This window comes from Cyphomyrmex costatus, unplaced genomic scaffold (genome assembly GCF_001594065.2).
Source record: "Cyphomyrmex costatus isolate MS0001 unplaced genomic scaffold, Ccosl1.0 scaffold219, whole genome shotgun sequence".
NCBI lineage: Eukaryota > Metazoa > Arthropoda > Insecta > Hymenoptera > Formicidae > Cyphomyrmex > Cyphomyrmex costatus.
This window is the reverse complement of record NW_017276246.1, coordinates 346,473-371,166: the sequence shown is the minus strand read 5'-3', so window position 1 is coordinate 371,166 and position 24,694 is coordinate 346,473. Positions and strand designations below refer to the sequence as shown.

Genomic DNA, 24,694 nt, shown 5'->3' with positions numbered 1-24,694 from the left:
AGAAAAATCTATGAAATAGGTGTCCTACGAAAACAGATTTATAAATTGTATTATGTAATAAACTGTATCAAAAGATATACTTAATACTGAAAATGTTAATAAATTTGAAAGAAATATTAGAGGTAGAGCGATGATATTTGAAGGAAGACAGTGCATCCCTCATGTCTTTCTTCGTTGTTTCTCATTAGACTCTCTTCGAAAGTCCCTGACAAGCACTAACTACCACGCAATTTGAGGTCGTGCTCGATATATCGATCTCCGAAAATTGTGCCACGAATAGAAAAGTACGTGTTCGTCTCCCTCGTACGGTGTCGAGTGGCCACTTATCGAAAGAGTATACACACAAGTCGATGTGTACGTGTGTGTAGATGCAATTTTGTGACTGTGCGCGTACGTATGCATGTGCGAGTGTAAAATACAGTAGAAGACAGCATATAGAAAGCAGAAAACAAAAGGGAGACAAAGCTCGCTGAAGAAGACGTATTATTTAAAACATAATAAGAAAGTTTTAACAATTAAAAGAAATATTGCATTCAATTCTTTTTCATTTTTTTTAAATAAAACTCATTAATTTTGAAATTTATGTTGATTCAGTCATTCCTATCTCGAAGCTTTTCCGCTTCGCATGGCCTGAAAGAAATCAAGTTGATCTCATTAACGACACTGTAATTAATTGCACTGCGATTGAAGATGTAATTTTTATCCGTATCTCGATGTGATTAAATGATACCCACAACCTCATAATTTTCACATTTTTATATATAATGGTCTTAATTAAGTACTCTCGTGAACAAAGTTCTTTAATTAGCATTTTTGCATCTGAATATATATTTAGATCGTCTTGAAATTATGAAGATACAATTACCCTTAATTTTATTTCAAATTTAAGATTTTTTATTTTTTATGTATATATAAATAAAAGGTTTAATATAATTTTTTAAAATTTATATTTAAACTCTATTCGCTAATTTAATTTTTCCGAAATTCCATGCTTTGTCTCCGTATTAATACTTTGTTTCGTTGCATTGTCTTTTAAAGAATTTAATATTATATATGTGTTAATAACAATCATTTTTAAATAATTAAATATAAAATGTGCAGATACTTTAGCGAGCTATCGTGTAATTGGTGTCCTCATAGGCAATTCCTAATGCACTTTTTTTTGAACCGCAGCAATCAGGTCATCGGGTTTGGAACAGCATTGGGAATACTGGATTGTGCCGCACCACTCGACGTGCTCCTTGTACAGTCTGTTTCCTGGCGCATTCTCTTACCTTCATGCGACGATCGCATTCTATCGACATCTCACACATGGCTTTGAGACTAACGGATATTTACTGCAAGCACTTATGCGTCATATTTCCTCCGTGAAGGAAAACAGTCAGACATTTGAAGAAATATGAGAGAAGAAGATATAAAAGAAGATCCTTCAGAATTATTGATCTATATTGAATAACAATTTCTTTCCTCTACATTTTGTATTTACAACATCAATGCATGTCATATTGAATTGTTCTCTCTCTCTCTCTCATTTTTGTTGAATGATTTAAATATTATTAGAAAGAAAATTATAAACAAAAATGTTACACTGAAAAATAAAATTTGATATTGAAAAAAAGTAGAATACTTGTATATATGTTAAAATAATCTTATCATAGCTTATAATTAATGGAAGAAAAAGTTAAACAGCTGATTTTTGTTAATTAGTTGGAAATATAGATTATGTAAAAAAAGATATAAAGATTATCATCACTTGTAACTGCAATCTGTGGCACAGTGAACAATGACAAAATCGATCACAAGTGTTGCAGAAGCTCTTTGGTATCGGTTGAGAGAGTGATTACGTTAAAGGTTTCGTGACATCATTTGAAGCATCATTGTAAAAGTAATGTTCAGAAGCATGGCCGGTAATCATTCCATAAGAGATTCCTCTATATCTTTATTCAGAAGGCCAAAATTGAAACGGAAAGAAGGCGTTTCGCCAATCCCGTCATAGATTGGAAAAGAAAAGTAATACATGCGCTAAAGCGCGAAATATGAATATTATAATTATTAGATGTTTCTTTCTCTTAATAATGTTTTTTTTTTATGCTCTTTCTCGCGTTGCATCTTCTGTTGTGTTAGATTAGTAAACTGGATCGAACATAGCACACATATTTCGTAACATATACGAGTCCTCGTGCTTCTTTTTTCTTTTTTTTTCCGCAAATGTCAGCTGTAGGTACAGGGAAGTCGAAGGAGGAAGCAGGAAAGAGCGAAAAAGAGGAAAAGGAGGTTAAGATCGAAGAGTCGAGGTAGTTGAGGAAGAGAGAGGTTTTGCGGGGTTTGGCGACGATGCATGATAAGCACAATCCATCCCCTTTCTTTGACCTCAGGCTGTCTCTCTGCGTCTTGCACGCTCGACTCGAAACCGCAGAAGTGTCCACCCACCCTATCATCCTCCACCTATTATTTTCGACCGATTGCCGATTGTCGTGCAACTGCCGACGTAGAGATTCTTCTTACGTATCTTACGCGGTTTACCGGCATTTCGGGATTGTATATATACATATATATATATATATTTACAGATTCTATTCTGACTATATCATTAGTTATCCAAAACAATTACATTCTAATCGTCACGCGAATGCGTACGTGATTTATTCGGATTATTATTTCAAATTATCGTATAGTAATTAAATTATTTTAAACTTAAACAAGAGTTTCAAAATAATTAAGATAATTTCTAATTGTTATTAATTAATTGATATAATAAGTTTTCCGAAAAGATAAATATAATTTAGATAAATACGTGGAAATAATAACTTTGTTTTCTTGTCGTCCTTTTGTTACGCCTCCAGTAACGGAGAATACAAAATGTCATAGTTGCCTTTTCTTAGTACAGATTTATTTTCAACTTAACAAATATATGAAATAATATAATTCGTTTGTGCGTCATTCTTTAAATCCTATTTGTTAAGATATTGTCATAAAATAAAATGGAAAATATAAAACGTACATATGTATTATGTAAACTTAAGAGTTTGGCTTCTATTTTTAAACATATATTTATTATTTATTACAAAACAGTCATTTATCCTATAGTTATATAATTTTCTCAACATGCAGAAGATAAAATACAAGCACCGTAAGGTACATATAGAATCGTTTGGAACGAATTCTGATAAAAATGGTTAATTTATTTTCTATAGCGAATTGAATTGAAAGCATTAGTACATATTAAAACCTTGTACACTAATTTAATCTGTGTAAAAGTAAAATGCAAATATTTTGAAATAAATAAAAATGAAAATAAAGGACTCTTCATATAAAAATAATAATTAAACAAGATGAAGGACAATAAGAGTCAATTCGTAAGTAAACAAGAAAGCGATTGTAGCATTAAGAATATAATATAAATTTAAACATGTATATACATCGAAATACTGAAATAGAATAAAAGCACTTAGCCGCTCCTGATATGTAACATTATAAAATATCGGTCAATATAATATAAGAAAATCGCTCAATATAATATGCCGTGACAAGTTTCGACTCTTTCTGAAATAAAATTCAGATTTTACTTAATAGTAAAATAAAATGTATTGAGGATTTATTAGTTTAATCCGTTTTTATATTAAATTCACATTTTTATATATGGCGATTTTATGTTTACCAGTACGCAATGAATGTATCCAACAGAATTCGCTATACTAGATTTCCATTTTATATGTATATGTGTATTTTCTATGGAAAACAAAATAATTTTAATCAGAATTCATTTTAAATAGTTATATAATACATCTTTTTAAATTAATAATTCTATCTAATAATACATGTTTTGTATACATATTATATAAAATATATAATGTTATTATAATTAAATAACATGTATATGTGTGTATATTGCTGTTGATAATTTAGGTATATATTTATCAACAGTGCCAAAAAATGCTTATTGATTCTAACCCAGATATAGATAGCAGTATTATACGACTTTTCGTGCAATCCGTAATTTATCAGTTTCTCCAAAAGAGGTCCCTATAATCTTTTCCAACCGATAACTTTTATAACTATTCCTATGCTTCGTTATTGTTTGAATAGCAAAACTATTATTAGATTTATCACTCATATTTTTATTTTTAATGCAAACAATATAATCTTAAACGAAAGGATCTACAGATTGAGAAAGAAATTAAATATGCAAAGCGAAGACAACGTATATAATCAAATTTAATTACTGCAAATTGTTGTTTTTCTTAAAAATAATAAAGGTAAATATAATAAAATATATATTGATGTGCTATTCAAACGCGTTAATTCAAATACCTTTAACGAACTTCTAGCATTCAAAAATTACTATTTAATTTACATTTCTCTCGCTTGCTATAATTAACTCTCACACACACAATCTAATAATTCTTTTTAAACTAACTAAACGTATGTTAAAATTATGAGATTCACACCTAGAAATACGCAGGATAGAGAAAAGGAACGTAGAAATCATGATTAAGATCAATCAAATTAATTTATTTGATTATTTTTATTACAAAAATAAAAATGAAAAAAAAAAATGCAAACATGAATGCTTCTAACGTTTATCACATTGATTTATATCATATGAAGAGAAAAAAATAATTCTCGAATATATATTATATTAAATAAAACTCGAATATCATTATAAGAATGTAAGATAGAAAAACAAGGTTTCACAGAAACGCATATAACATGTACATATATATGTATACGATTAATTTTTATCTTTGGTTCTACTTTTACTTCTTCTTCTCCTGAGTTTTCTCCGGAGTTTTCTCCAGAGTTTTCTCCTGAGCCTTCTCCTGAGCCTTCTCCTGTGCCTTCTCCTGGATCGCCGGCTTGCCGGTATGCTGGATCTTGATCTGCCGCTCGTTTTGCGTCTTTGGCTTATCCTTCCTCGGTGCGGTGATGCTCAGCATGCCATCTGACGATAAGCTCGACGACACCTGATCGATATCGCACTGTTCAGGTATCATGTATTTACGTACAAATTGACGTGAGATCCAGCCGTGTTCGTCCTGTTTTTCCTCGTGTTTGGCCTCGACTACGACGAATTTGTTCACGACCTTGACACTGATCTCCTCCGGTTTGAACTGTTGCACGTCCAACATCACCTGGAACTTGGTCTTGTCCGCCTTAACGGTCGATATGCCACCATCTTCTTTGCTGCGTAATAATTCACCCCATGGTCGATTATAGTGTGACATCAGATGCAACGGACGTTGATGTCGAGCAGGTTGTTGCAGCGCGAAGCGCTCGACGATGTTGGGATGTGTCAGTTGGTCCGGATGAACGCCGAGGCCGAAGTTCTGATCGAAAACCCGGTGTGGATATTCCAGGTATTCCCACCAGTCAGAGTACAGCAGCGGTACCAGAGACGGCACAGCCATGCCGACTTTCTCAAGAAAAGATTCGACAAACAGACACGGAAAATTTCGAAACTCGGCTGAGAGTTAATTGATAATAAGCTGATTCGTTTTCTGGTAACGATTTGCATCGATCAAACTTGCGATCGCTTTCTGTCAACAGCCGGCTCGCGTCGATTGTTTTATATCTCTGCCGACTTGACTGCACGCATGCGCGTGACAGAGGCATACGTCTGGTAGCTTCGAGAACGTTTAAAGGCCGATTAGACAAGTTAACGCGCATAAGTACATAAACGCGTTCGAGAACATTCAAGAATAAGCTAGCAATTTCGTGATCACACTACGCGTTTGCGGGTTTTCTCATGCATGGCCTGCGATTTTTTTTTTTTTTACTGGAAAGCTGCGTGTATTGTCACATACGTAATGGAGTGGAGTATTAAAAGTGAATAACATTTTGAATTTGAATTTCGACGTTACAAATGATCTATTTTTTTGTGGCTGAACTAGTATTACACTTTTGAAATTCAAAGTGAAATAGATATGTATTTGATATGATTTGCAAGACTGAACATATATTCGAAATACTTTCATTTGGAAAACATTAATTTTGTGAGACAATTGTATTTTTGTATTTCATGGGAGAGCATATAAAAGTATTTTATATTTTATTATATTAATAACGAAAAATTAAAAGTGTCTTGTATTTCAAATATTAACACTTGTATCGCAAATAATGTGTTTTAAATAAAATTATTTCAAATACTTTTATGACCAGCCCAGGATATTTGGCGAAAACGAGAAAGAATAATTCAGTGTTATCTAACGCAAAAATAAAAAACAGATATACAAAAAAATTAATTCTAGCCGTTATTCGCAATAATAGATATCCATAAGTACCCAATGGAGAAAGAATGTTTTTTAAACAGCTTTAAAACGTTTAAAAACGTATAAATGTTCATTAAACATTTAGAAAACGTTTAAAAAACATTCTCTTCCCATTAGGTAGTTAAATTCATATAAACTTTCCAATTTTAATTCAGTAGGATAATTAATATCATAGTAGAGTAATATTACAAGGGATATGTGCTGTTTTATTTAGGATTATGAGCAAGGACGTATCAAATGATCGTGAAATTGCGAGTTTATTCTCGACTGTGTTTACATTCATACGCGTTCGTTTGTAATCAACTCATGAAAATATTCTCGAACTTACATGACATCTTAAAGGATTTAAGAAACGAATTTCTCGATTATTCTGGAAGTTCTATTTCGAATGCAGTGTGAATAATAAAACAAAGATGCTATAAATAAAAAAGTTAAAATAACTAATTTTGAAAGATGTGCTGATGCAATTTATTGTGCAACTTTTAATATTAATCAATTATGAGGATTTAATTATTGTAAAAAATCTTGATTTATATATTAATTTAATGTGATATAAATAGACATTTTGTTTTCGAATTAAAGACTAATTGAATGTAATATTATACAATCATACACCAGATACGTACCAGTTAAACTTAATTTGTTACAAATTATTCTTGAAATTGAAGAAGAAAATTGTAAGAATGGATTTTAGTGATGCCACGAATTGAATAGTGACATGCTTGGCATTGATATCAGTGATTATCCACTGATTCAGATTTAGAGAGCATAGCACAATTAAGATGCAGATTTTGTCACTCCTGTCGATCTTCAAGACTAAAAATAATTGATTAATTATTTGAATAATTGATTATTAATCGATAATCGAATTCGTTAAGAACTATTCACAAATACATAGAAATTGATCAAAAAATTACAACACCCTAAAAAAATATTCTGCCAATTAACGAGAAATTTTTTTTAGCATTTCCTCTTGTGGCGACTCGCCACCAGAAGTCCAAGGAAGAGACTCGCGCCAATTCTCGCATGTACGCTTGAACACGATGCCAGGCAGGACTCGAACCATCGAGACCTCGTAGTTCATATTAGCGAGCCACCGCGGAGTCACACAGCCCGACGGGAAGATCTTAGTTTTATTTCTTACAGCAGAATATTTTTTTCAGTGAACCAATCACGAGTTGCTTATTAACCGTTTGCAAACTGTTCACTAATAAATGTTCGATCAGAAATAAAGCAACTTGCGATCTGTTTGCAGACTGTTCGCCAACTCTGCTGAAGACGCACCTTTTATATGTTTGATAGCACATCACACTTGACATATGTCAGTGCACATATGGCACTAGATTACAAATTACACACGTAACGATATTGTGTTGTTTTAATCTGGAAGTAATCATTTAGTTTCTTTTTTTTATGTAAAAACGACCATCTGAGATGATTTTTTTACATCACATTTCAAATTATTATAACAGTTGGTAGATGAAACTTGATATTTTATATTACATACTTTTTTTAGTACATAGTAGTAAGAGATTAATGAATGGTTAACAAATACTAAAAAATATCATTCAAGATTTCATCTAATTCGCGAAAGTGTCTGATTTAATCATGTTGCAATTGATTACAGCCATTGACAACGATCAATGTCTAAAATTTTTCTGAACGAGTGCTGTCAGTGACTTGTGATATGGAGGTCCATTTCCATCCATAAATCGTAAACATGTATTGTATTTGACAATAGAGTTTTCTTATCGAAACGTTTTTTTAATTTTTCTATGTGATGATAACAAATAAAAAGTGTTATAATTCAGTTAATATTCCTAAACGAATGGTTTTGTATAATTTCTGTAATAATTTTACTTATTTATTCATCATATTGACTTTTCATGTCTTGAGTTGCTTAATCGCCAAATGTGACTAATGTGAGTAAATTCCATGTCATCTTGATTTACTTAACCGCGTTAAATGTGAATTATTCAAATACCACTAATGTGGTATAATTTTATTCTTTAAATAATATTTTTTTAGACATCAACCTTCCTTTTTTCCAGTTTGAATATTTTTAATGCACACAGAAAATTTCTAATTCATAGATTAATAAAATGTTAATCTCCCCCTCTTTATGTCATAATATATAAATATAATATAATATATAAATATAATATATAAATATAATATATAAATAATCTGGACTTCTCCAAAATATGTAAGAAAATAATTAAAGTAAAATTTGAATTAAATTGCTGAAGTTTGAATAGCTATCGACAAATACCAGAACGGAACAACTGAGTATATATTAATTGCGCGGAAGGCTTAAACAAACTGGTGGAGGATTTATTTTAACTACAAATACAGCTTCCATTCGTAGTAGGTTTTTGAAGTCTTACAATGTTTATAGAATATGCTTCCCCACTCAGATCAAAAACTGTCTGATATAAATAACGGTCGATCGCGACGACACTCCTCATTGCAAAATACGATTACACGAAGCATCGCATCGTACGCAAACAGATCAGCCAGTTGTACCTTCAGTCATCGATTCTCATCAAACTAAAAGAATCGATTTGTAAGTAAGAACAGAATCTTACGATATCATGCATTTCTTGCCATTGTTACTCTCGAATCTCCATTTGGGATTGGATGTTCCCATCAATCCGGTGGGTCTTTCCGCTGGAACTCCCAGTAAAATGAACTTTGTTCGATCGCGATTATCCTCTCGCTTCCTTGATCATTATTCTCCGAACAATTTTTACGGTCGCGGAGTTCTGGATTTTTACTCTCCCTTCTGGAAGAATCTAAGTCGTTACCAACATGTCGTCAGTTCTACAAGTATCGACAACGACGGCTATAAAATTAACATAAACGTACAGCAATATAAGCCCGAGGAGATCACCGTTAAGGTGGAGGACAATTGGGTGATCATCAAGGGCAGGCATAAAAAACAGGACAAGTTCAACGTTGGATCCCAGCAGTTCATGCTACGGTATCTATTACCTCGTAACACTGACATTGATCATATAACATCTTCGACATCGAGCGATGGCATCATGACAATCACGATACCGTTGAAGCCAACATATCGAAAGGTGATCCAAATCGAGCAAACTAGACAATCGGCCGTTTCTTCTAATAATACGAGACAGGTTGGCACGGGACAAAATGGCATGGAACAGGTTGATGTTAGACAAGCTGATGCAGGATTTGCTGGCGCAGAACAAACTGGCGTGGAACAGGCTAATGCAAATTCTGCTAGCGTGGGACAAACTGATCGCCTGGGACAGGTTAACATGGGACAGGCTGGTGTTGGGAAAGCTGACGGGGAAAAGCTTGTTGCGTTTGATCGTCTAAATTAGAAGCAGACGACGAAGAATGAGTATCTTCAATATTCATAAGAATGAGTATATTCAAGAATAAGTATCTAATAACGACTCTACGATTGATATAACGAAAAATGATAGATAAATTACGAATTCTTTTCCTTTTTTTATCCATTACGTAATTTTTATACGCACGATATTTTATATCTTACAACATTGTTTTCATACTATAGAATAGCTATTACATCTTGAACTTACTCTTAAAAGATTACATACATACATACATATATATATATATACATATTTTTTATTGAATGTATTATTGAGATGTTTCGTGTCATAATAGTCTAAAAGAAGAAACGTTTTTGTAATTTTACATTGATAATAAAACAATTTTTACATTTAGGACATTGTATTATTTCTTTCATTTTAAATAATATTCATTTTAATGTTATGTTATGTTTGAATATAATAGAAATTATATTTTATAAATATAAAAAAACGTACGCAATATATTTTTAATAGAGATAACATAAATAATTGTTTATAAAAATTGAAGTATACGTTATTACTATTTTGTAATATTTTTTTTCATAATTAATTTTAAAAGATAAAAAATTCGTAGAGAAAAAGATTCTGAGAAAAACTAGACCAGAAAATAATCATATTTTTAAAAGTCTAAGGAATCATGATGCACTAGAAATTTTCGTATCTCTTTTTAATGATACATATATAAAATGCCTATAATTTTAATAAATTTTATATTACATAAAAAAACATTCTCATCATAAGCGGGGAATTTCTCTTAGCATTTCTCTTAAGTAAAAAATCTTTCATGAATCAGGCGCGTGTTTATAAAACGTATTCATTTATAAAAATGAGGATACATGATTCTTTATTTTGTAGAGTATCTTCTTGAGATATACATAAATGAAAAATCGTCTAACATAAACATAGAACTGCTAAATGGCAGAATATTTTTTTGGGATGTATAAATTAATTTTCTACATTTTTAAATAGGGGTAAATAATATCTAAATGTCCATTTATTTCTTTCCTTGAAATATTATAATTTGTAAATTTTGCTTTCAATTTTTGTTCATTTTATTACAAATAACATTCTAATCTTCTCTTAAACTTATTTGGCAATTAATGTCAATATTAAATAATATACATTACCAATATTCTTATCTGTAGAATTTATTACCAAGAAACATAATTGTGTTTGAATGTACGTTATCTAAAGATTACTGCTGATATACATTTCGAAAAGTCCTTGATTATTCTTCAAAACATATGTTCATGATACATAAGTAACGAAAATGAGTATTCCATTTATTATTTAAAAATAAAAGAATATTCGGATAAAGTTTATTGTTTAATATACGTTCAAAAAGAATAACGTGTTTTTTTTCTCAAATGATATATTGGAACTACTATTGGGTTGGAGGAAGATTTCTGCGGTATTTTATTAGCACAAAATTGTACGTTTAAGAAATTAGTGATTATACCATTCGATAGAGCAAAGTTTCAGCTTTAAGAATTTTATTTTTTAATTGCAGTACTATATATAATTTTTCACGAAGTTACGAGCAATTAAAGTCAAAATGTTTCTTTACTTGTGAATAACTCAAGAACAAAAAATCATAGAAACATTTTTTAAAAACAAATCTTTAGAAAAAACTTCAACTATCGTGGCAATTAAATAGTCTAATAGGACACTCGTCTATGGAATGCCAGAAATCCGGGTTCGACTTCCAGCCGAGGTAATATTTTTCGCAGTGAAAAATTAATTATTTACAGTTTTTAGTAAGCTATTCAACATCAATAAGATCGATATAAAATGCGTAAACAGCATCAATAATTGTTAAATCGTTAGTCAATTTAATTCGTGATATTACCGCGATAGTTTATTAATGTTACGTTACAAGTCTGACAAAATTTCAGCGCGTAATCGAAGAATTACATTCGTAGTATATAAATTCGTAGTATATACACTCACATATAACATTATTTAGAAGCACCGCGGTGATCCAGCTTAGAGCCGCGCTGTGGCATTGTCTCATTCGGTTTGTATATAATTAGTAGGATCTAGTCTTCCTGGAGATTCTCGTCTTCGCTATATCCTCATTCGCCGTGACGACGAAATGGTCTACGAACTCTTTCCGGTTGGAAACGCTCATTGGCATTCCGTAAATTCCGTTCATCCTGTTGGATCGCTGGGTAAGCTGGGTTGACCACGTGCTTGACCTGAGTGAAGCATATCAGCTTACGCATCTGCTTAAGCAACCAATTGATAATAAATGGAAAGAAATTTTTAAGTTGCTGAAGTTCCATTCTTATTTCGTTGTAGTCCTTTTGAATAACGATCGGGAATTTTCACACACATACACACACACAGAGAATTTTTCTCGTTGACAAGCTCCAAGTAGATGACGATTCGGTTCCTAATGATTTTGAAGATGTTTTACGAATTAAATCGTTTGTAGCTATCTTTTGTAATTTTATATTAGTTTAACTAATCTAATATAACTGATCTGTATTAAATATACTAATATAAATTATTTACTTTATTTGCTTTATACTCTGATAGCATACACTGCAGGTTTCACGTGTTGTGTAGCCGGTATACACGTGTATAGGTATAGACTGCAGTGAACGCGAGTGGTGAAAGAATGAGATTTCGAGAAATTTTTCGATGAGTGCATTCAATGGACTCAATAGTCGAGCGAGTGTTATAGTTCGTTGTTATTTTTTTGGGTCATCCAATCGGAATTTTGGATCTAGAAGAATACACCAATAGCAGTAAGCGCTAACTCAACTGTTGAGTCCGCTGAACGCATTCGATATCTTTCAAGACAGCGCGAGCGAAGTATTTCGTGTGTTCTGATAAAAAGGTCTATTCTTTATCCCTTATAAATATATTTGAATAAAAGAAGAGCGGTAGCCAGTATTCGCCATGTTAATTGCCGCGGTTATTTGAAGTTGGCGTTATGCCATTCAAAAAATTCTGGTAGTAAAAGGTTTTTATTATTTATGTTATTACACTTTTATTATATCACAATATTTAAATTCTTTTTTGTGAAAAAAGTTTCGGACAAAAAAGTTGTAGGGTTTAAAAAGATCTATTCACTGATCACATTCCCTTCACCTTGAATGGCGTCGCCAAGCTTCTGATAGATCTCTTATTCCATTCCTATTGCCTGTGTTTTTTTATTGTATTTCTAATTTAAAACTCCCGGAATTACCGACAACAGATAAGGTATCGCGATGATTGCGCACTCTAGAATGCACTCTGGATTATTACACTTGAATCTGCTGGACATTTCTGTTTTGTCGGCTTCTAGGTTTCTTCACTTCGTGGCTCCAACGACTTCGAATTTTGAATCCAAACAATTCGCCAGTGGCCGGACCCGGACAAAGCAAAGTCGACACAAAGGGCTGAGAAAGCAGACTGTATGCCGATAAAAAGAGGCACGTGATCGAAACCTTGTGACATGTAATATTAGTGGCTGCTTTGGATCTTGTGTCTGTTTGTGTCACATAATTTCTGAATTGTCCTACACTGTCAGATTCATATAAACATTTGTAAGGATGGATGAGGACAACGTGTTACACGTAGAAGTGTGTCAGCATGCCAGCAGGTTGTTTAGATTGTTGATATTCGATTGATATTCATGAGGATCATGAATGTCATTTAATTTTTAGTTAGATCTGTCTAACTTATTACTATCATTTATGTTAATCTTAAAAGAAATTAAAAGGAGTATTCAATCCTTTTCTGTAAAATGATATGTAATTTATAAATATTAAATAACATTCTCATAAACTTAATTAAATGTGCTTTAAAGTAAAGACTAAATGAATTTCTTACACAAGCTATTGAAATAATTTTATTGAAATGACATAATTTAATATTTATAAACAATTCATTAGCACTTAAATCTGCACTTAATTGTATCTGAGATTAATTTAAGAGATTTATATCTGTAGAAATCTCTACTTTACTCTATGTGTAAATAACTGAAATAAGTGATTTGTTCTATTGTTTTAGTATTTTGTCGAAAACCATAATTCAACAAGCAGTAAATGAAGAATTACAATTGTTGGATGAGATTTCTCTCGATGTCATTATATATGGTAAAGATTCTAAGAATACAGTTATTAAAGATCACGTCGAATCTATGATATGCTCGTCTAACTTTATGGAGGTATTATCAATTGTAATATTAATTTATCACGGAGGGATTTTGCATTTACATTATAAATATATATGTATATATTTATTTTAGAGGGGAAAGGTTAAAATTCAAGGCGCTATCATTAAATATTACATCTATAGACTGACACAGGAGGATGCTGCCATAGAAACAATGCAATGTGATTCTGATGAATTGCCAGTTGCGTCTCACTGGTTGTTACCTGCACAGGAATTTCACTACATGTGGGAAAATCTGTATTATGATTGTGATATAAAGAATAATGTTAGTAAATTCAGCAGATAATTTATAAATATACAATTATTTTTTGTGTGCATCATTGCAGACACTCGTATTATATCTTATACAATTTTGTATCGCACACGATTCTTTAATATTTTATTTTCCTTTTTTTAGTTATTACGTTTTGTGGAGACTACAATGTTATTTTCTGATCACGCTGTTGATTCAAACATTATAAGCTGGAATAAAGTGATATTGTTGCATGGTCCTCCAGGTACAGGCAAAACCAGTATGTGCAAAGCTCTCGCTCAGAAAGCTGTTATTCGCATGGGAGATCGCTTTACTCATGGAAAATTTATAGAGATTAATAGCCATAGCTTATTCTCAAAATGGTTTTCGGAGGTATGTATTTGATTATTATATATCTGGCTTTAGAAGAGAGATGATGAAATTTCGAAATTAAAATTTGGGATAGAAATAAATTCAAGAGAATTTCAGTTTATATATTACAAATAATATTCACAGAGAAGTAACAAAATTCATATGTTACACCATTTAATATCTAAATTGATATTTGCATTTTATTGCAGAGTGGAAAACTTGTTATGAAGTTATTTGATGAAATAAAGAATTTGGTTCAAGATGACAGGGCACTGATATGTATACTGATTGATGAGGTAGAGTCGTTAGCGCACGCACGTAAATTATGCAGCAACGGGACTGAACCATCTGACTCTATACGCGTTGTGAACGCATTACTCACACAGTTGGATCAAATCAAACGATATCGGAATGTTTTAATTTTAACAACGAGTAATATGACAGAAGCTATAGATCTTGCGTTTATCGATCGAGCGGATATAAAGCAGTATCTTGGATATCCATCTGAAATCGCTATTTACAATATTTATCATTCATGCCTAAAGGAATTAATGAGGGTATGTATTCTTAATCCTGCGAGATACAATATGAATACGATAATATACATATAAATACTAACTGTAGTGACAGAATACATATTTTAGCACATTTTATTTACGAACAAGTTTTTTATACGAGATATTAAAATGTTTAGTCAAGCATTAAGGAGAGTCTTTAATTAATATTACTATATATATATAAAATTTTATATATGTTCCAGACTGGAATCTTGGAAAATGAAGAGATATACGACATATCGCAGTTAAAGATGCTTGGTTACACAGAATACGCAGACTCTAAGAATAGTTTGAAACTGCTCGAACTTAGCCGTGAGAGTGAAGGCTTGACTGGTCGTACTTTAAGAAAAATACCATTTTTAGCACATGCTCTTTACACATCCACGAGCAAAACTGTACTATCCAAATTTCTGAAAGCTATGCATGTAGCTATTATGAAACAGGATCAACAAGAAGGCGATATGCAGCAACATTAAGTAAAAAGATTGTTTCTTTTTTATTTTTTTCTAATACTATTTTATTATATATTCTATATTTTATATATACATATATATATATATATGTATATATGTGTATATATATATAGTACTATTTAATAATACGTTTTGTCTAATTTATTTTTGTATAATGAATAATGATTGCCGCAAAAAATGCTTATTCTCTACTTGAGTCATTTATTTCGAACATATGTAAAGTTAAAATGTTTTGCACTATTTTCGAAACAACAGGCTCGTTTCAGGCATAGAATTTCTTCTACATTAAGTACATGTTGGTCGAAATATCAAAATCGGGAACTGTACATAACAGTTTCCGTGAGGTCCAGTTTTGCACTGATCCCGCCTCGTCGCGCAACCGCCATTAAAATCGCTGAGATGCGACCGCTATTAAAGTTACGCTTCGTTCCGCTCCGATGACGCGGACTATACTTTGCACCGGTACGCGAGTTCTTCATACAATATTTATCACGACGTGCCTGCATTTTGAATGGGCAGATTGTTATTGTAGTCTTACTTATTGTAGTAAAATACAATGAACAAAATACACGACACGATATAATAAATAAATTTAAGAAAAAATTAATTGGTTAACATTACAAAGATACGCAATAACAGTCAATAATCTTGCGAGGACATTTGTGCTCTCGATATAAATATCAGACTATAACATTCGATACAAATATACACATTGTGTATCACGTCATTAAAATTAAAAAGTATCTCTGATTTTTTACATACATATATTCTACAGTAAATAATAAAAATATCTAAGGAAAATGTTCTAAGAAGGAAGTAAATTGATAGGAGATTGATGATGGAAGGGATATGTGAATGTACAGCAAAAGGTAGATTTTGTTGCTGAAGGGAATAGGATTCGATGATGAGAAGAAGGGATTCTGTATCAATGAAAGAGATGGAGATCCGTATATTTTACACGATAGTGGGCGGTTGCAAGACTGCTGGCGCTCTTCTGACCTTCAACGCTTCCGGACTCATGGCACGCGTCTGCTTTACGATGCGACTGTAGTCATACACGTCCTGGCCGCTGTCTAAGCTGGACTTTCTCGCGAAGGTCTTTGCGTGAGACGAATTGATGGATTTTTGTTGATCCATCGAAGCACCGTTACTATAAAGTGCATCTGCCGCGATACTACCCTCCTCCTCCACTTTCCTTTGGTATCGTCCGCGTCGCATCCTCAGGAGCGAGTACACGCTGATGGAGATCAGCAGCAACAGGAATAACAGGCCGACCGCCACGGCCGCGGCTATCACGCGCATCTCCGTGGGGTCTCTCACTATCAATTTAATGTTCGTCGAATCCCGACCTTTCTCGCTCTCCACTAACAAAGTGTACATTCGAGCGTCCTCCTTTCGTAAGTCTTTGATTTCCAGCTTGGCCCAATAACAGTTAGTCACCACTTTGTTCTCGACAATAGGTTCCAACGGTAGAGCCTCGTACTTTGGTAGAATATTCTCTCCTGTTGAAAATTGAGACTTAATTAAAAACGGATTAATCACAAACATTATTTATTATTTATTTGATTTGATCATCAAAATTGTATTTTCGTGCATAGCTGGAATTGCATAATTCAAATTTGTCTGGTCTGGTTATTATCGGAATTCTATTTTCTGAAAGTATAAATAGAAAACTTGATGATTTCTATAATTATTAATATTGATTCAGTTTGGATTTCCAAGAATAGTCGACTGCTTTCCGAAATCGAAGAAACTTTTATTCAAGTGACGAATGAGAATTGAATTGAGACTGTTCTGAACTGTGGTTCAATAATCAAAAAGACGTTTTTCTATACCGGCTCGAATGTGAGAACTGCCCCACTGCCAAGCGACCAGTTTCGGTGGCGGTCGCGAGCAGAATCGAGACTTGAGCCTGTGCACGGGTTCCCCTGCCCATCCGATAGACTCGAAGAGGTTCTTGTCGCCTAGCAATGGTTTGACCTGGATCTCTGGTGGTCCCGTCACGTGCAGCACGTATTGTATGCTACTGGAGGTCTCTCGTTTGACACCGTTGATTGTGTTGAAGGCGATGCAACGGTATTCCCCCTCGTCGGACCACATGATGTTCTCAAGGTGGAGGCGTCGACCACCGCCCTTGTTTTGCACGCGATTCTCGATCGTCTCCGCCAAGCTACCGCGAAGATGCACCCACCTGTATTGAGGGGATGGATTAGCTTCGAACTCGGAGCACTCAAAGGGGGCCACGGCGGTACCTAACAGCGCCATTTCTTCCATGTTCATGGACGTGATGTTTCCCTCTTTCCTCTTCTCCCTCGGTTCATCTAAGAAATACAATAAATATGCATCTGTCAGTCAAATGAAATAAACGTTCTTACGTTAAATAAATAAATAGAACTTGTAAATACTTCAAATCTCTCTTTCGTTCTTTTACGCAGGAGAAAAGAGTATTTACGAATTATATAACTTTCACAGTAGCGCGATATATAATTTTATTGTGCATAAAAAATTTTATACGTGACGCAATTCTATAAAGGAAGAGAACAACCTTGTCATTCCGAGGAAAGATATTAAGCGATGCGTAGATTGCTTTTAAATAGTTACGAAGGGGAAAGGTAGCAGAGAAAGGAAAATGGTAAAGTATATCGGAGCGAGAGGTACATAATGTAATTCTACGAACATTGTACATCGAGCCTGTAACTTGCAAGAACGCTTTCACCGACGTTGTTTGTCGCTTTGCACGAGTACAGGCCGGCGTCATTTCTCGTGATCGGTTCAAAGTGCAAATTGGCACTCCACATGGTGTCGTTCAGCCCTGTTGTTTTGTCTTGCGTTAGCGATGGCAGTGACGACGAAGACGTGGCGTCGATTAACAAACGGTCGAGCGGCACCGAGTCTTTGAACCACTTGATGCTTGGGACTGGATTAGCGTCCGCTAGGCATTTCAGGTCCAAGACGCTCACCGAATCCTCTGGAGCGGTTATGAGCGGTTGTGGACCCATCTCGAGTCGCACTTCCGGCGAATCTGAAACCGCAAAGCCCTGCTGTTATGCACGTGTTGACTTTACTTTGTCCAGCTTAGAAGCAGAAACGAACCGCTTGTTCTTGGGTCATTTTACTCATTAGGAGTGAAAATTATTTAAGCATTTATATATAAAAAAGTATTGATGTAAAGATATATGTATATATTTATATAAAGTCTAATAATATATAGTATAGTATATAATAATAATAGTAATAATAATTCTAAATAATGAAATCTATTTCTTCTAAATATGTTAAATAAAACGGTATGCAAAAATAGATTTATCAATATTAAGGATACTGATAAATATTTATAATTTTTGGTTAGCTCTATACAGATTGATTTCACGTACAATGAACATCCAGTCGCGTCTCTGTGCTCATCGGTGTTAAGCTCGTCGGATGCATGGCCACACATCGGATCGGCAGACCGTGATTTTCCCTCCGACCACGCACCCGTAGAATACTATGAGCTGCCCAGGTTTTCGGATTATCCACCTCCGTTGCGTTGCTTTGCGACGTGTAAGATTTCTCCTCCTTGTTCCCTATGAACCTGTCAGGTAAATTTGTGAGCGCAAATTATTAAGTATCAGACAGCTTAACACCTCATTTAATTTTAAGCAACAAACTATAATTTAAAGATTAGTTCTAAAAATAGTGCTATAATTTTCTTATAATGTGGAGACACGAATAATAATTCCTTTTGCTTAAAAAAATTGATTTAAATCCAATTAAAAATCAGTAAAAAAAAATGTTCAATCCCTTTTTAAAACTGAAATAATTTTTTATAGCATTTTTAATGAGATATATTAATCAAATTTATATTTTTTGAATAAAATCATGTTTTTATATAATTCAATTTTCTTAATAAATAAATGTTTTACGAAATATTTCATATTTTATGTCAAAATAGATCAAAATAAAAAATACGGAAAATTTTAATTAATTTTAATACTTCATTACAGATATAAGAATAACTAAAAAAAGTATTGCTTTCTAAAAAAAATGTTGACAGTATAATATATAAAAAAATTGTTACATATACATTGTATTTTAAAAAAAAATTTTTTTTAAATTGTGAGAAACTTTTATTTGAAAAATATCTTTTTCAATTTTGTTTGTTAATGCATTTAGAGAACAATATTTTGTTTCCATTTCGTATATCAAATTCAATATGAAGACGCGTAAACGGAAGCTGAATGCTTATGATTAACCCAGGACAATGTGGTTCCATATGCAGGATTGTTTCCGCGAGTGGTTCACATAAATCCATCAGTTTCCGTTAAATGGGCCGGCCTTCTTCCCGTAAAAAAAAAAAAAAAAAAAAACAGTGCCGCCGAGAAGGTCCGTACCCTTTTCTAGTGTGATTCACAGGCGCGGCAGTGGTGGCCGGCGGGGCTACGCTTGCGGCCAGTTTCTCGGTTTCTATGGCTATAATCTACATAATTATACTCGGCATGGCCGTGTCCGCAACGCGAAGAAAAAGAAAACCGGGCAGGGATCATTAAACCGCGTGGCTATTATCGGTCGTAAAAGAATGCACGGCCGATATTGTTTCAGACGAGTCCCATCGGGCCGAAATTCTTCATTAGTACCGTAAAATAAATGCGTGGGAACGTAAATGTTACGAGTTGTTCTCCCGAAGTACAATTCGATCGTCGCCGTGTGTCTTTTCCACATACATAAAATGTGCAAAAGTAAGAGGCCGTAACTCTGACGCAGTAAAATAAAGAAGCTAAATTACAGTCGGACCCATCCGCGACACAAAAGAGACGTACAAAGGAAAGGCTTATGAGAGATTAGAACGGCTTTCAAACGTTATTTACATGTGTCTCACACAGAAGTTACACACAGCGAGACGGGGTAACGGCCGAGCCCTCTCGCATCGGAAACTTAGCTTTTCTCAAAAGACCCATTCATCAATGGGTCCCCCTTATGAAGGAGCTACATATGCCACCGTTCAGGGCTTAAATTACACCCGCTGGTTTCTTGCCTCTCGCTCTCTCACGCTGGGAACGATCGGGGGTATAAGCTTCCAAAAGAAGCGCGTGCCATCCTGAGGAACAGATGTTTTACATCGTATAAGAACGTAGATAAGGCGCGGCTAAATTCAGCGGACCGTAAACCAAAACGACGATCCCTCCGCGTGGCCCTTCCCTGCATATAAACATAACGTCACGGCTTCTTGCGCCAGACCGGCTCTCTCGGATCAACGGCGAACCGTCGCGATGCTCCACCGTGATGTTTGAAAACGGCCGTATTTTCTGAGAGGTAAGAAAACAAGTGCAGGCATGTAACGTAGAGGAATGTGCATAAAGCGCGCTACTTAGCCTGCCGAGACGTGGCGAGGCGTCGTCGCCGCGTCGTCGAACGCAATTTGAAAGTGTTATCTTGGACCTTCTAGGGATCAGTTCAGTCACAAAAGAACCGTACGTGTATTGTTATATCCTATCAGTGAACAATCGAGAATTGCTTTAAAACCGATGCCCTGATGTCTGATACTGGCAAGTAAAATGTATAATGTATGTATAGGTATCTCCAAGAATATAAGAGAATGAGATTTATGAAAAAATTTTGTTGTCGATGCATAATTGCTGGGAAAGATAAACGCATTTTGTATCTCTCCGAGAATTTTCAAATATTATTATTCCGGAGAACGTGAATTGTAAGCCTGCTGGGATTAGGGTTTAAAATAATACAGAATAGTTCACATTTAAAGAAAATGTTTATTTTAAAAGGATGATTTTATCTTTTTCCTCCCTGTGTTTACTTAAGAATTTATTCGTAAAAAGGAATAAATTATTTGATATTTTTTTAACAGACCGTTACCAAGATTTCATCCCATCAAGATCGGCAGGTATAAGGTCAGCATTCCGATAGTCATCCGATTGTGCCCAAAAGTAAAAAAAAAGAATGTTTAACTTCTAATCGCCCTATCTCAGGTAAAAGGTCGTCTGAGACAAATGGATCCATCCATAATTATCTGATATAAATACTAAACCTTTCAACGTTTTTTCCTATCATTCCTTTTTATCGGCGTCATATTAGAACACTTCTTAGTGAGAAATTATCACACCTACAATTTTTTTCTTATTTTCGAAGTAAATATAGAAAGAGATAAAATAAATGCTTTTTTTTTATCTATATGGCGTGTTGTGTTAAATTGATATCGGAAATTTCGATAAAATGTTCACCGCACGTACGCTGTTTTTCGATTTTTCAACATTCTTTTTCAATTTTTAAATTATCTCGGTTGTCTTCTATATTTTCCTTTCATGTTATTAGCATAATTTTATTACACAATACATATATCGTTCAAATGTAAGGACAAAGTGTCAAGCTTACCACTTGATGACGGCGGGTGGGTTTCCGTATTTCGAAACGCAGGAAATCATTACTTCCTGTCCCTCCTGCAGTGTTAGGGTGGCGCCCAAAAAGGTCCCCCCGTATTCCAGTTGAGGTTCTCTAGGTTTTACTGGAACACGCATTAGGGTGCATTTTAGATAAGACAGAATGAGACAGAAACAGTTATGTTTGGCTCCCCCTGCTTCCTTTCACGAATATATAGTTATGACCGTGATCTTATCATTACGTGCTCTTACAGGGAATAGCTAAAAGGAACCGATTGTGCCACTCTCGACCAAATTTCCATTAACACGGATATTGCAAAATTACAGGAAAGTAGAGCATAACGGCTGCTTTGTGTGTTTCCTTGCATCACTCGAGGTCAATGTTCGCGAAATATTAACGATTCTTCCAAACGACTCAACGCGCTCCAACGAAATACAGCCTTGGTCATAAGTACAAAGCATCCTCACAAATTAGCGTAAACGTTTTATATTTGACGAAAAATAAATCAAAAGCAGCTTCATTGGAAAATAATATCTACTTTAATAATCATTTTAATATTTTATTAGTTCTTTTTTAGCTCTTATTGCCGTTTTTTTCCAAACGAATAACAATTTCAGAATATTTTATTTATAGTCAAGGCTGCATTTAAAATATTGCACTGGACATGTCAATATATTGCATAAATAATATTAAAGTATAAAAGTAACGAATAATGAAGGTGCTAACATTTTAATGATAATTTTATTTGCATTGTCTTTTTATTCATCTCTAAATATTCTATGCAACTATAGATTATGTAAGTAATTATTTTATATGTAAATTGTTATACAATATTTGAATAACACACTGCAAAATACTAAATTTTAATAAATCTTTGTTTAAACAGTTCTAAGTACTTATTAAACGTAAACATATATTTACTTGATACAAAAAAACATTAATTCGATTTAACTGTAATTTTTATTGAGTAATTATTTATTTATTATAAGCAAATGTTTATTCAGTATTATTCAAAAGAACATGTATTAAGATTTGGTAAATCTTTTTTTCAATGGAGCTTCGTTAAACTCAAACTTTATTATTAAAGAAAAATGATATATTCGTTTCTCTCTTATTTACTAGAATGAAAGATATATACTCGATAATCCTAAAAGTATAACGCCGCGCTGAAAGTTGACGGAAGAATCGAATCAGATTCTCACCCTTTACGAGCAGTCTCGATTGCTCGGATGAGAGCGCGTCTTGGCGGGTAAAGTCGCTGGAAGTAACCTGGCACTCCCACAAGCCGTCGTCGAAATATAAATTGGCACGTCTTATCACGAGGGTGCAGTCGCCGCTGCCGCGGTTGTTCGCCCACTCGTACTTGTCTGGCTGTATGCCTACCGGTCTTCGGTCCTTCTGCCAGATGCACTGGCCACCCTTGTTTTGTACTATGCAACGTAACTTCACGTCATCGCCGGACGATACCTCTTGGTAGGGTTGCGGTTTCTCCAGAAATTGTTGCTCGCCGAAAACAAAGGTGCGCCAAACGCAAACGAGAAAGAGCACCGGCAAACAGATCGAGCGGTCGGACGTCATCTTTGCGGGACCAGAAAAACTTTTGCGATCGGCTCGATCAAGGCATCTTCAGCGACTGTCGGGGAAAAAAGATTCGCCCGAGGGGTGGGTGCGAATCGAAAGATGCGGGATTTGGAGAACGCTTGGGGATTTACCGCGTGAACAGATTGATAATCTGATGGCTTACAAATCGCGGCATTTAAAATCGACGCGGGTCGAATACTTGTGGGGATTATATACGTTCGAAATCTTTGTCGAGGGATTTTGTGGACAGAATAATTCCCCCGTGCAGGACTCTCTTACGGCTGGATAGATTCTTTCGACTTGTGTCCTTCGCAGAAAATAATCGGAGCGGCGACACGTGAAGAAACACGTGCACGCGGTCGAAGATCAAACACAATTCGCGATACAGATTCCGTAGCACACACCCGCGCTTATACGTTCGCCAAGTCATAGATCGCGCTCGTAGATAAACGCCCCATTCTCTGCCGCGGATTTCGCCATCGACGATCGATCGGGGCAAATCACTCGTAATCACGGAACGTTCACTCGCGAGTCTCCCGTTCGGAAATCCGTTGAAGCGGCGCGAGCACGCCTGAGGTTCGCATTTTATTACCGCGCCTAACAGCGCGAAAGTCCGCGGGGCGATCTCGAAATGATCTCGGGCTTTCACTAGAATCTATCGCCTCGGCTCGCGGCGAAAACGATGTTAACGGAGGAACACGGATCTTTTATAAAATTATTTTTTAACGTTTTTTATTTAATAAATTGAAAAATTACTTTTTTGTTTTTTGTTTTTTTTTAATAAATTAGAATTTCACTGCCACCGGTTCTCACTGCGTCGCTCGACATCACTTGACGATTGATCCTCGGTCGTCTTCGCTTTGACAAAAGCCACCAGAGTTCTCGTCACTGAAGTAATTGACGATCATAGCCACGTAAAAGCGCGCACGATCTATTCAGTGGCAGTAAACACCGACCGAATGAGCCGCCTTCGAGTTCGAAGGGTCGTATCTCTCCACGCAAACCGACGCAGCGCTCTCGTTGGTCGGCTCGACAAACTATTCCACCCACTCGAGTCCTTTTCCTCTGCAGTTTGCCTGTTATTATTTAATGTCCTCTATCGATCGTTTTTAGAGATATTATTGTTACTTTAAATAATGTAATTTAACTTTTGCTTATCAAATAAAATATCGAAAGATGGTTTGCAAAATACTAGAGTTTTTAGGAACATATAGAATATTTCTTATAAAGTAAACTTATATCGAGACACTATTTGTCTTCCGATAGGAAATTGAGTAATTTTTTTCTTGATAGATATAACAAT

The 24,694-nt window shown here is 34.5% G+C and overlaps 4 protein-coding genes across 4 annotated transcripts; 2 read left to right on the top strand and 2 right to left on the bottom strand.

Moving 5' to 3' along the window:
* Positions 1 to 4,689: 4,689 nt before the first annotated feature.
* On the bottom strand, positions 4,690 to 5,522 carry LOC108773720 (lethal (2) essential for life). The gene has a single exon (XM_018539625.1). It carries the CDS (start codon positions 5,406 to 5,408, stop codon positions 4,758 to 4,760), a length of 651 nt encoding a protein of 216 aa, XP_018395127.1. The 5' UTR covers positions 5,409 to 5,522; the 3' UTR covers positions 4,690 to 4,757.
* A 3,341-nt stretch (positions 5,523 to 8,863) lies between these two features.
* On the top strand, positions 8,864 to 9,665 carry LOC108773772 (protein lethal(2)essential for life). The gene has a single exon (XM_018539695.1). It carries the CDS (start codon positions 8,864 to 8,866, stop codon positions 9,620 to 9,622), a length of 759 nt encoding a protein of 252 aa, XP_018395197.1. The 3' UTR covers positions 9,623 to 9,665.
* A 3,489-nt stretch (positions 9,666 to 13,154) lies between these two features.
* On the top strand, positions 13,155 to 15,721 carry pch2 (pachytene checkpoint 2 protein). Its single transcript, XM_018539682.1, has 7 exons — positions 13,155 to 13,229; positions 13,640 to 13,796; positions 13,878 to 14,069; positions 14,202 to 14,429; positions 14,618 to 14,965; positions 15,169 to 15,441; positions 15,705 to 15,721. The coding sequence occupies exons 1-6, from the start codon at positions 13,180 to 13,182 to the stop codon at positions 15,439 to 15,441; spliced, it is 1,248 nt and encodes a 415-aa protein (XP_018395184.1). The 5' UTR covers positions 13,155 to 13,179; the 3' UTR covers positions 15,705 to 15,721.
* Positions 15,722 to 16,277: 556 nt separating this feature from the next.
* LOC108773753 (hemicentin-2) lies at positions 16,278 to 23,782 on the bottom strand. Its single transcript, XM_018539676.1, has 6 exons — positions 23,013 to 23,782; positions 21,805 to 21,934; positions 18,813 to 19,012; positions 18,116 to 18,460; positions 17,274 to 17,759; positions 16,278 to 16,940 (listed from the first exon to the last, which is right to left on the bottom strand). The coding sequence occupies exons 1-6, from the start codon at positions 23,386 to 23,388 to the stop codon at positions 16,393 to 16,395; spliced, it is 2,085 nt and encodes a 694-aa protein (XP_018395178.1). The 5' UTR covers positions 23,389 to 23,782; the 3' UTR covers positions 16,278 to 16,392.
* Between the last annotated feature and the right edge of the window lie 912 nt (positions 23,783 to 24,694).